The sequence below is a fragment of the Genypterus blacodes genome, unplaced genomic scaffold, assembly GCF_046128005.1.
Source record: "Genypterus blacodes isolate CSIRO-AG114 ecotype Tasmania unplaced genomic scaffold, CSIRO-AGI_Gbla_v1 ptg000024l_1, whole genome shotgun sequence".
Lineage (NCBI taxonomy): Eukaryota > Metazoa > Chordata > Actinopteri > Ophidiiformes > Ophidiidae > Genypterus > Genypterus blacodes.
Genome location: NW_027466837.1, coordinates 548981 through 561777, shown reverse-complemented (window position 1 = coordinate 561777; position 12797 = coordinate 548981). Strand labels below are relative to the sequence as shown.

General features: G+C 50.6%; 1 protein-coding gene across 1 annotated transcript in view; it reads right to left on the bottom strand.

The window, feature by feature from the left end:
* The window catches only part of efnb1 (ephrin-B1), a 56526-nt gene extending 45834 nt beyond the window's left edge, over positions 1-10692 (bottom strand). Inside the window, exon 1 of the mRNA XM_076143438.1 lies at positions 9631-10692. Coding sequence (XP_075999553.1) covers positions 9631-9746 — 116 coding nt within the window. The 5' untranslated portion in view covers positions 9747-10692. The remainder of the gene's footprint in view (positions 1-9630) is intronic.
* Between the last annotated feature and the right edge of the window lie 2105 nt (positions 10693-12797).

Genomic DNA, 12797 nt, shown 5'->3' with positions numbered 1-12797 from the left:
GACGGGCAGAGGCGACGCTCCGGCCTTTTCCTCTGCATAGCTCATAAAGCAGCCGGAGAGGGTTCAGGGATATTGTGTTTGCTTTAGCAGACCTTCACTGCTATTTCCAATATCAGAGAGATGAGAGGCTTCCATGGCCGCGCACATCACGGGGGAGAATAAACACACACCTAATGGGAAACATGTGTGTGTGTGTATGTGTGTGTGTGTGTGTGCGCCAGATGAAACGGCCGGCCCTCATATGAATGGGATGAAATATAGACCTGCGTCCTGCAGCGCTGCAATCACTGCCGCAAGAAGTCGCCCGCGGAGGGGATGGAGGAGACACACACACACACAGACATACACACACACACATGAGCTGCCAATATGGCCATTCTGGAGTGAATCCCCCCCCCCCGCCCCCGTTCATGTGGAGGCCAGAGTCTGACAGTGACATCTCCATTCACTCTAAAATTCCTTTTCTCTTCCCAACATGCATGGACACACACACACGTTCACACACACACACACACACACATATGGAGCCAGGGGCCATGGGAGGAGGAGGAGGAGGAGGAGCGTCAGGGCATGAAAAAAAAACGGCTTTTCTCCCCGCCGAGGGTCTCTGCGGGGTTTAGCGTGGCATTATGGGAAGATTAGACTTTAGAGTGCTCTGCTATCTGATGTCATTGTTGGTTTTGCGTGGCCCGGTCGGCTTGTGGGACTCGGGACCTGATGGCACATTTCTGGGGTGCAGTTGCGAGCGGTGATTGATTGCAGGTTCCTATTGTATCTGTCTGGTCGCGGCTCTATTGGAAGAAGAATTAGCCGGGACAAAAACTCATGGAAAACGCTCCGGCATCCGACTCCATCAATCAAGTCGGCAATCAAAATAATTCAATTAAGGGACTTAAATCCCGCTGGCTTACGAGTCGCAGGTCTAACAGCCCAGAGACAAACTCGATTTACTGAGGAGCCGTACATGATAGCATTAACTCCACTTTAAGGCTCAAATACTTTTCCATTACTTCCATTTTGTAAATATCAGCAGAAAGGCAGAGAAAATGTCCGACTTGTTTACTTTGAGGGGCGACTGGAGAAATCATAACAGAGGGAGACGGGCAACAAGTAGTTTAGAACCAGGGGCAGACTGGAGGGAATATTCTGTAGTGGTACACGGCTATACATCGAGAGAGAGAGAGGGAGGGGGGGGAGAGAGGGAGGGAGGGAGGGAGAGGGGGAGTCGCTGAATATGTGTGTAATTGTCTTTTTCCCCCCGTTTCCGAGGTGTGAAAGGGAATGCAGGGTTGCGCTGGGCGTCCCGGGGAGAGGCGATTGAAGCGTCAGTCACAGCTGCCACACTGAGCCCCGGCCGCTCAGCAGATCCCAGGCCCGGCCCCGTGCGGGCGGAGGGCCGGGGCCGGGCTGGGAGGAGCAGCGGGGGTCCCTCAGGGTCTTTTCTCTCCCACTCCTCTCACACAAGCACAAGGGGGGACCGGGACCACGCTGGGAGTTTGCTTAGAGAAAAGGGCCGGGCAGAGGAGGACTTGGCAGAATGGGTTAACGGAGGCGTCACGCATACACACACACACACACACATATATGCAAACACACACACACACATAACTGCTTTTTGGGGCTGTCTGTCTGGCCTCTGGGCATGGTGGGAAAAACGATGAACAACAAAAAAAATCTGAGATAAATCAAACTTCCAGTCACATCTGAACGCTGGTGACACACACACACACACACACACACACACACACACACACACACACACACACACACACACACACACTCACACATACATACACGCACACACTCTGCTCACACTAGATTACTAGAGAATGGAGTGGTTTTGCTTCATGGCCTAATAGTGGTAAAGTCCTGAGGATTACGCAGGGAGCCATTTCCATGCTGCCTAATAGTCTCCATGTCCTGCCTCTGTATGCTATAGATGGATTATGATGCTTTATAATTAACGTGGGGGGGAGGGGGGGGGGCTGAGGGGGGTTAGCAGCCCACCCATCTGCCACGGTGACACACTTACAGGGGGTCTCCCTTGGGAAAAAGGGTTCTGCTGCCACACTGTTCCATTACTTCATCATTCTATCATTCTATTATGCTAGCACTCCATTCAATTACAGCGCCGCTCCATTAGTGGACTCATAACACTGAACAAAGGGATCCATGATGATCATTAATGATACGTTCAGGCCGCGTCGGGCTGCGTCCAGGCCCGGCCCTGGTAGAGGAGGACGAGGACGAAGAGGAGGAGGAGGAAGAGGAGGGAAATGAAAGAGTATCTGTGTTCAATAAAAGGCACTTTGGAGACAGAATGTATTTGTTTTTCCTCGCTGGGATTTAGTTCCAACAAAGTGTTATTGTTATTATCTCCAGTGGTAAAGTACAGAAGTATTCCTTTACTTTAGAAAAAAACGTATTAGGAGGAAAATACATCATTACACGCAAAAGTGCTGTAATAAAAATTCCACCGGAGTAAAAAAAAGTGCTGAAATGTCAAAAGTAAAAGCCAGAGTGTTAAATTTTAGATGCGTGTTAAAAGTTAATGCATCAATAATGGAAATCTGCAGAAATGCCCAGACGAGATAGCAGCAACCGTATACAAGTGAGCTGTGGAGAGTTTGGGATTAAATATTAATGATGTCCACTTTTGGAAATGTAGAGTTTTAACTTTGAAACTGAAACGTGAGAAAGCTGAAGCTCCGTTTCAGGGAAAAGGATTTTCTGCTTTCAGGCTCTTTTTTTTTTTTTTTTTTTTTTTAAAGCTTGACGTGAAACCTAAAATGCACCGCAGACACGAAAGTTTTTAGCTGGAAATATTTCATGAATTTTATATAAGTTTGCAACAGGTTGAATATTAAATTCTGCAGCAACAAGTAGAGACGACAACGATTCCCTCAGAGAGCAGAGGGAAGGAAAGAAATATGAGGAATAAAGCTCAGGAACCACACAAATATATTTTTAAAAAGTACAATATTTATTAAGTAAGTGCACTAAATTACTTCCCACCTGATTGTTGTTGTCTAAAAGTTTTTCTAGTTTCCTTTTAAATAAATAAGATATTTAATTCAGCCTCATAATTTAAATCACAAACTAAAAAAACATTTAAGGGTTTTTTGTCGTGTCTATAATTTGTTAATATTCCCTTAAATTTTCCCCTTAACGCCCCGGCCCTGTAAAGTCACTGAAGCGCCTCGAACTGGGGGAAACTGATCCTTCGCCGCCTGCACGCCGGTCACAAACTCAGCCGCTCTTAAAGAACTTATAGTGCAGCTGGCTGTTCAAAGCCCGGACCGAACCGCACGCAGCCGGGCCGGGCCGGGGAGCCCGACGAGCCCGGGCCCCCCCCACCCCCCCCCGGCACAGAGGGGCTCTATGAGAACGAGCCGAGGCGATGAGGTCAGGCGCTCTGGACTGGGAGCGGCGAGGGTAATGGTTTTAGAGACGGCTGTCACGCCGATCCGTTCCACCGTCCAACACCGCCGCTGATCTCCACCGGTCCGACTCGGCCGGCTTTTCAAACGGCTCGGCTCTTCTCCCCCTTGTCGCCCTGCTTTCTTCTCCTCTCCCTCTCTCTCTCCCCTCTCCCTCTCTCGCCCCTCTCGCACTGACACATGGAAGTAATCTGGGAGCTCCACGCTGGACTGAAAGGATGTGCGGTTGAGCCCAGGGCCGGGTTTCAACGCTCCACATTAGCTTCCTTTCCTCTCCCGTTTAATCCCCTTATTTTCGACTGTGCTAATGTAAAAGAACTAAGATGGCAAACAAAAGGCAGACTTTGCCTATTCAACTCTTTTTTCCACTTCCTGTAACCCCGCATTCCTGCATTTTCTCCGGATTCAGCTAAAAGCGAAAGGCGACGCGTAGCCGTCTTGTGGGACGCTTCGCCTGTGCCTCTTTGCTTGGCAGCGCTCGTGTTGATGGGAACTTCCTGCTCGCTGCCAGCCGGGCCTCCGTCTAATGAAGGCGAGACGCTAACTGCCTGTAAGGACGCCACTGTGCAGCCACTCCACACTCTTCCTCTGCTCGGCCCTCCACACTTTCACAGGGCCACACTGGCACACTCCTAACACTTCCTTAGTGCTCCACTGTGGCTGCACAAAGAACAATGGCTCCCCAGCACACACACACGCACACACACACACACACTCTCAAGCACTCATTCACTTGCACAAGTTCATACTTGTCCCGTTCATACTCGCCTCGGGCTTCGGCAATTAGAATCGTGAATAAATATATTGCTGCCAACCTGTTGAAAGTCGACGAGGATCAGTGTGTGTGTGTGCGTGTGTGTGTGCGTGTGCGTGTGTTAAGACCTTGTCAGAAACACTCCTAAGAATGCAGCTGAACTTTGACCCCAGAGGGAAAAAAATTCTTCGCAAAGCGTTAAGAGCTTTGTTTAAATAAGCTTGAGGGAACGTTGAGTAAAGAGACGCAGGAGCCCAAACATCGCCGCGTCAACGCACCAGGCGTCTATTTCACACTTCCTGTTTCCTCCTATACGCCTCCTGTATACGAGCTTAATGAGATAAAGCAACAGAACTGCAGCCATTTTGTTTCCAACTCACTAATGGCCTCAAACACAAGGTGAGCGTTTATACGGCGCAGTCCTTTATGTGTGTTTCCTCATTTACACACACACACACACACACACACACTTCTGTTTCTGCAGCTTTGTGAGTGTGTGTGTAATGAGGTCAGTGATGAAAGCAGGAACACCTTCACGCTCCAGTCTGGATCCGATCGCCGCATCAAAGTCTGCCGTCATATTTTACCTCCAAACATTTTCCTTTCCTCTCCTTTCTGCCGGGCGAAGCGTCCGTGTCTCCGCCTGAGAGCCCAGACTGACGCTCACACTCAGGCGTGACACTCCACTCTTTAATTGTAAGAACGGGAGCAGAGTTGCATCATTTCTTAACATTTCCTGACAGCGTTTCCTGGTCCTGGCCCCGCTGCTCTCGTCGCCCTGGGAGCCTGAAGGTGTCACATGTTGTGGTTTTGCCCTCACAGCAGTCTAACAAGGAGCAATCTATCAATAACTAAACACAACATCAAAGCCTATTTGCTACATGTCTGTGGTTAACCAGTGAGACGCCGGGACGCCTGACTGATCCCCGACGCGTCCAGATTCCTCCCGCTACCTGGAGCCTCTGAGCTCGCGACCCGCAGCACTATCGCTCCTCTGTTCTAGCAGGTAATTCAATGCATGGGCCCGGGCGTCCCGAGTGTAAATCCGCTGCTTAGATTCGCCTTGAATGAAGCCAAACAGTGCTGTGAGTCATGAGCCTCTGCTGCTGCGCCTCATGCAAATGGGAACAAATGCCAGAGAACTGTTGCAAGCAGGGCTGAGAAACAAACCGGGGGGCTCCTCCTCGCGTTGTTGCCTGTTTGAATCTGAGGGTATAAAAGGAACGCTGCGCCCATCTGGAGCAGGAAGTCACGATGGAAGAACGGCGTTTCCCCCCCTGCTGCGACCCCTCCTGAGCCCAGGTGCCTCGCAGATAACCAGAGAGCAAGAATCTGTCCTCTCTCACACACACCGCTGAAACAACACTCACACACACACACACACACACACACACACAGACACACACACACACAGGCACATAAAAGCAGAAATGGCAGCTGTCCTCATAGAGAGACACACACCGCCTTCAACTGCACACAGGGCCAGTTGCTCCGAGTCTCTCTGAGTCTCTCTCTCTCTCTCCCTCTCTCCCTCTCTCTCCCTCTCTCTCTCCATGTGTAATGAGATCTCTATCAGAGGGAAACACGATCAGAGTCTAAAGAGGGGGGGGCGGTGAGGTGCATATAGCAGGAGTGGAGTTGGGGGGGGGGACTGGGGGGGCCGGGGGTGCAGAGCAGCGGGGAAGAAACAAAAACAGGCCTCTGACCCTCTCAGCAGTTGGCGGCTCTGTAGCAAGCAGTAGCAGCAGCAGCAGCAGTCGTGGGTTTGAGTCCCTGTTCCTGGTCTGCTGGGTCCTCGGCTCTCTAATCTGGCTCTCTGGTTCAACAGGTTGTGGCGGTTGCGAGTTTGTTTGTTTTTGCTTTTTCTTCCACATATACATTACAAGAGAGAGCTGCTGCTGCTGCGAGCTCGGAAATGCTGCAACACCCAGGGGGGGGCCGAGGGGGGGGGGGGGGGGGGGGGAGAGAGAAGGGAGCCGTCTCTACATGCAAGGTAATCAATTTTCAGGTGTCAGGGATCAAACTGTAGCACATCTGCCTGTCGGAGGAAAATAATTACTCAATGATGAAAAAGGAAATTATGAAAACACAAGTTTAGCTGTAATGAGGCTTTGTGGGCATTTAGGCTGCCAGGAAGCCAAGAGGACAAATAAATTAATGTGTTTCTGTGGAAACCTCATCTCAAAATAATGAAATTACAACTGGGAATAAAATCTAAATGTGTGCTTTGTGTGTTGAGCTGTAATCAAACTCAGATCAGAGAAACCTGGTGAACTTTTAAACCCGCCGTGTTATAAATCGACCCGTCAACCATTAACATGTCGGCCAGGCAGCCGAGGTGAACGAGCAACACAAGACGAGCAGGAAACCCAAGAGCCGCCGCCGCCGCCGCAGCAGATGGACACAAACGACTCGCCGCTCGTTGTTTTTCTGTCCTTTTGTGAGACGCGAGGGCCAAAACATGTCCGCTAACCGTTTCCAAGCCTCGCACAACATCAAGGAGTTCAAAATCAGTGCAGCCGACTCTCTGCCAGCCCGTGGCTCTTTCCTCGCTGTGTGTTTTCCGGAGGTGTGTGTGTATGTGCCTGAGTGAGTGTGTGTCAGTGTGTTTCCCGACTTCACCATCTTGTTTGTCTCCTGCGCTGCTGCAAACAGCCTGTGGTGGCTGCAGGTCAGGAGGTAAAGATGAGCCGCCGAGCCGCACAGGACAGACAGGAACGCTGTCAGATTAGCATTAAATTGGCATCACTGCAGCATTCCTGAGCTCACTCTGTGTGTGTGTGTGTGTGTGTGTGTGTGAGTGTCTGTGTGTAAGTGTGAGTGTCTGTGTGTGTGCGTGCGTGTGTACATTGCCGTGCTAGCTCCAGCCAAACTGATGGGACGTGATCAGTCATAACAAAGTGACATTTTGCAGCATAATCCCACTCAGATAAATGAGAGCTAATCCGATTTGCTGTGATCAAATGTTAGACTCTTCTTCTTCTTCTTCTCCTGTGTCTGACACATCCAGGCTCCTTCTCCCAAGACACACACGCACATGCACACACACACTTCACTCATCCTGTCTCGAATTAAAAATGAAGCACACACACACACACACACACACACACACACACACACACACACACACAGCCTCTCTGCTGTAGCAAAGCTAAACTCTGGGATGTTTCCTCTGCCTGCAGACGCTGGGCTCTGATGATGTATGTCGCCTGCTGCAACACGCTGGGAGCAAATCAATTAAGCAAACCCCAGTTATTGATAATGGAGGAGCTGCAGGGAGAGCATCCTACTCACGTGGAAATCCATAACAAGTGGAATGCACAGAGGGAGTTATATATATACACACACAAACACACACACACAGAGGCTCAAATAAAGAAACAACACACACCGCAGTGGCCCAAACCTGCTGCTTCCCTATAGTTTGTCTCATAACTCACAGCCTATAGGGAGGTGTTGGTATTGTTGAATTCTCTGTGTGTGTGTGTGTGTGTGTGTGTGTGTGTGTGTGTGTGTGTGTGTGTGTGTGTGTGTGTGTGTGTGTGTGTGTGTGTGTGTGTGTGTGTGTAACAGTGTGCAAGCAGAGAGGCCAGATTAATTTATTAGCCGAGGCAGTGGAGCTCCCCAAAGTGGGAACAGGAACTAAGACATCGTAAATCTCGATAAAGTCACCAGATAGTGTACTGTACACTTCTATAGGCCTCGCTCGCCCCCCCCTCCTTCCTCCTCTCTCTCTCTCTCTAAGTCTTTGTTATCACTATGGGGCAATATAGGCCGAGACGGAGAGAAAGAGCTTAAAGAACAAGCTGTGAAGAAAGATGATGATTGCTACACGCCTGGTTCTTCTTTATTGCCTATCAAACGCAGCTGCTGACTGATACATTTCACACAAACACACACACACACTACTCTGCCGTGTGTTGTTCTGAGGCCTGAGCACGGGCGAGATATAATTGTGTAGTGTTTTGTGTTTTTTTTATTTATTATATTTTTTTATTCCAGGGAGCTCGGAGCAGCGGGATAATTAGTCTGCAGGAACGCTTTGGAGTGTGTGTGTGTGTGTGTGTGCGTGTACTGTGCCTATGTGAACTTTGATATGAAATAAAGAGAGAGAGAGGTAGAGAGACAGAAAGAGAAAGAGCGAGAGAGACAGAAAGAGAGAGACTGTAACCTTCTAACGCATGCCTTTCAGGTGACATCATCAATCAATGAAGGTCTTCTTCTCTTTTTCATTTGTCTGACACACTCTGTGGGGCTCCGTGTGTGTATGTGTGAGTGTGTGTGTCTGTGTTATATCTCTGTCTTGATGACGCTCATTGTTCCACTACCTCTGTGCAGCGACAGTCAAATAAAAGCTGATGGGCCGTAGACTCGCCATTAGGCCCGGGCCCCACACACACACACACACACCCGCACAGTCCAATCTTCATACTGACTTAGTGCACAACAAGCTCCTGTGACATTTGACATTTAGGGGATAAATCATGGCTTCACCTGAGAGACTGAGTACTTTAGTTACAGGCCTGTGTTCCTCCTCTGTTCTCTGAGCTTAGATGAAGGTCAGCACACACTCACACACACACACACACGCACACACACACACACACACGCAGAAAGATAATGTACTTTCTTTGTATTTAAGGCTTTATTCTCCCTTTGCATTCCCGCACTATGCAGATGTGTGAGTCAGGTCTAAGTGTGTGAGAATAGTTGGTTGTTCTCCTCCGCAGCAGTCTGGGCTCCAGGCGGCTCAAGCTGCAGGGAGAAATGTGAACGTTTCAGAGGAAAATGTTCTGGCTGAAACACTCCCGTCAGCCTCCACGTCTCTGATAGTGAGAAATGAGTCTGGAGCCGCGCCAGCGTCATTACAGAAACGGAAACTCGCTTCCAAACACACACTGATACACACACCAGTTTAAAATAAATACAAGGGGAAATTAAAGAAAAGAAAAAAAGGAATCAAACCAATGTGTGTGTGCGTGTGTGTCTGGGTGGTTCGTGGAGTTGCGGCCCTGTGCGGCGCAGGTACACGAGCACACGAATCCCTGTTTCACTCCGCAGCTCCTTCACACACTTTATGCGTCTTTATGTGCCTTTACGCAATTTACACAGCGATTTGGAAACAAAGATCGAGGCGGATAAACGCTTCAGATAGTCACGGGTGAAAAATGTTAATCAGTCAAATAAATAAACAACCGTAGAAGAAGAAGGAGGCGTGAGTGAATTACAGGCCTGTATTGTAAATAAACCGACGTAATTGCTTTCATGGTTCAAACTGTGTCATTATTTTTCTCCTACGTTTCACAATTATCCACTAAAGCAACTTTTCCTACACACACAGAGAGACACACACACAGCCTACGAGTTCTGACATGAAACACACACACACACACACACACACAGAGGGAGAGAGAGGGAGAGACTCGCAGCACTTACTTGGGGTTCTGTGAGTTCCAGATGATCGTCTCCAGCGACTTGGCCGAGAGAAGCGCCGACCTGCACATTAAAATAAAGATCCAGAGGTAATAAGTCCAACAGCCGAGTCCCGCCATGGTGCCGGGAGACGTGCGGGCAGGAGCCGAGAACTCGGGCGCGTCGGGACGGTGCGGCCGTTTATGTGTGCGAGCTGCAGGGTCGATCAGTCGGGCGCATGAGAGCTCGATAGCACATACATGTCCCTCTGGACGAGAGATTCACAAATCTGTCCCGGTCCCCGTGTCCTTGACTGAACTGTCCGCACACGCAAAGGAGGGGGACGCGGTTCTGTTCGGGTTCGCTGGGCGGGGATGCGATCTCTTTCAGCTCTTACAGCTTCAGCCCCGAGTGTCCTGGTTGACCTGTGGCTCAGAGAGGGAATCGGCCCTTCGCGACCTTTTCTAACTTGTTCCGAGATAAGACTCGGCGTGTGTGTGTGGACGCACAGTTTGTGGAGAGACGCACAGTTGGCGATGCGGCCGCCGTCGGGAGTCGCTGCGCCGCGTCTTTGTCGAAGCCCCCCCGCTGCTGCCGCCGGTACCTGCCGCTGAATTTAGCCTACAGATGACCGCGTTCATCCATCAGTCACAACTCCGCAGCACGCTGGGAATCCCGAGTCCGCTTCATTCCAGTCCGCTCTTCACTCCGCCTCCTCCTCCTCCTCCTCTATTCTTCTCTGCGGAGGAATTGAGTTTCTATTGTAAATATTCCCCCCGGCGCTCCGTCCGTCCTGTGCGCCGTGTGTGTTGCGCTCCAGCGGGGCAGACAGGCAAGGCAGGCAAGGCAGGCAGACAGACTAGTCCAGCTCGGGCATGCTGCCGCTCGGATCCGGAGTGAAACGCGTCTCCGCTGGGTTTGAAAGCCGGAGCGGAGACGTGTGCGTAAAAAACCCAAAAGTGGGTTCCGAGGAAACGCTAGACCCGCACGGTGACTGGAGACCCGCTCGGTAACAAGTCCATGCCCGGTGTAATTCTTTATTGTACCGTGTTCACTCCGTCCACCGGTGTGCGCCGCAGCTCAGGCTCAAACTGTCTGTCTGCCCGACGCCCAGGCAGCGAGCACGGGAACAGCCCACAGTGGAGCCGCGGCCAATCACAGCGCGCTGTCCGAACTTGGAAGCAGGAAGCGGAGAGGCGTTTATGGGGACGTGGAGGGAGCGGGGAGGGGGGGAGAGGGGGAGGCTGGGGGGGGCGGTTTCTGTTATTGGGTTGACCCCCACATCTCCACATACACACACACACACCCCTCAGCCAACTCCTCAGCGCCACCGTCGACCCAAATTGAAGCGGACTCGGGGCTGATGTGTCATAGCGGGAGGTTCGGGGAGGAATATCAATGTGTGTGTGTGAGTGTGTGTGAGTGGAGTTTGTGCGTAAAAGCGCATAAGTCAGCAGGAGTCCGGCTCGGTTCGGCTCACTGGGCCAAAGTCCAGCAGCTGTTTGTCTTCGTTTCTCCTTCCAGATCTTTGTCCTGGAACACATCGACCATCATCATAACTCCCACAAACATCATTATCTTTGTTTTTAGGCACATTATTTATTTTCGGACACACTTTTAAACTGCATTATTTCAGACTTGACCACATGTGATTACAGTGTCCCCCATGTTTGCCTCCCCCCTCTCCCCCCCTCTCTCTCTCTCTCTCCCTCACTTTGAAAGGAATGATGATTAATCGTCCCTTTGGATCCTTTTTTAGTTTGTCCCCTTCTGCTATAATGAACTGCATGAGAACCTCGTCTCCAGTGTCGATGGACAATAGGCGGTCGGTAGCCTATAGTCACTGGGCCATTCAGTCATTGAGGAAGAAATGCTTGACACATAATTGATCATGTCCATGTCTGTGCCCCCATTGTGTGCATGTGTGAGTGAGAGAGAGAGAGGGGAGGGGGGGGAGAGAGAGAGAGAGACAGAGAGTGTGTGAGAGAGGGAGAGAGAGAGAGAGAGGGGAGGGGGGGAGAGAGAGAGAGGGAGAGAGAGAGTCTTCCTTAATTTTTTCTTCATTTATCCGATCAATGCCGCCCCCTAATGGTTGTGAGGATATCGATCCACAGAGCACCAGGATGGGGTTTTGGTATTTGAGCAGAGAGGAAAACAGACAATTAAAGAAACATCCCACTGTTCCTGAAATTATTTTTACTACATCCTGCAGCTGACAACCCATAGATCTTTGAAGAGCATAAACCGGCAACTCAACACCGAGCTCACACACCCCAGATACACACTGTAATTATGTAAGTGCTTTTATATGAGTGTTTGCAAGTGAGCGTGTTTACAAGTGTGTATGTGTCTCTGAGTGTCTCTGTGTGTGTGTGTGTGTGTGTGTCTCTGAGTGCGTGTGTGTGTCTCTGTGTGTGTGTGTGTGTCTCTGTGTGTGTGTGTGTGTGTGTGTGTGTGTGTGTGTGTCTGAGTGTGTGTGTGTGTGTGTGCGTGTGTGTGTGTGTGCGTGCGTGCGTGCGTGCGTGCGTGTGTGTGTGTGTCTGAGTGTTTGTGTGTGTGTGTGCGTGTGTGTGTGTGTCTGAGTGTTTGTGTGTGTGTGTGCGTGTGCCAGCAAAAACACGGGCCAGGAAAGTTTACAGTGCCGCGGCTCCATCCGCAGGAATCCACAGCCAGTGTTGTCATAGCAACCTCAAACACAGACCAGTTGCCCCGAGAGAGCTGGCATGTCCCCGGCCGGTGGCTGTCTGGGATACCTGACACCCGGCCGGCCAATCGGACGGTCACGGGGAGAGAGATACCTGATCTGCCGCGAGCCAATGAGATGAGCAGGAGTGCGGCGTCCAAAGCTCCCTCTGACCAATGAGAGCTCAGATCTGTGGCATACCAGGAAGACATGGCGGGCACTCTGTTGTTGCTCCGGAATGTAATCTGCCCTCAGAATTAACCCGGCCCAGTATTAATACAGAGCTTTGCCCGGTGACATGGGAATGACTGGGGAATGAGTCGTGTTTACGTTTCACTGGAACGCCATCACATCACATTCAGCACAGGAAGATTATCCACAGCAGATAATGGATCGTCTTATCGCTCTACATAAACAAAAAGCTTTCCGTCCTGATGTGTAGATAGGCGCCGCTGGTCGTGACGTGTGTGTGGCGTGTTCAGTGAGGACAAAGGAATGTGCCGGAGAG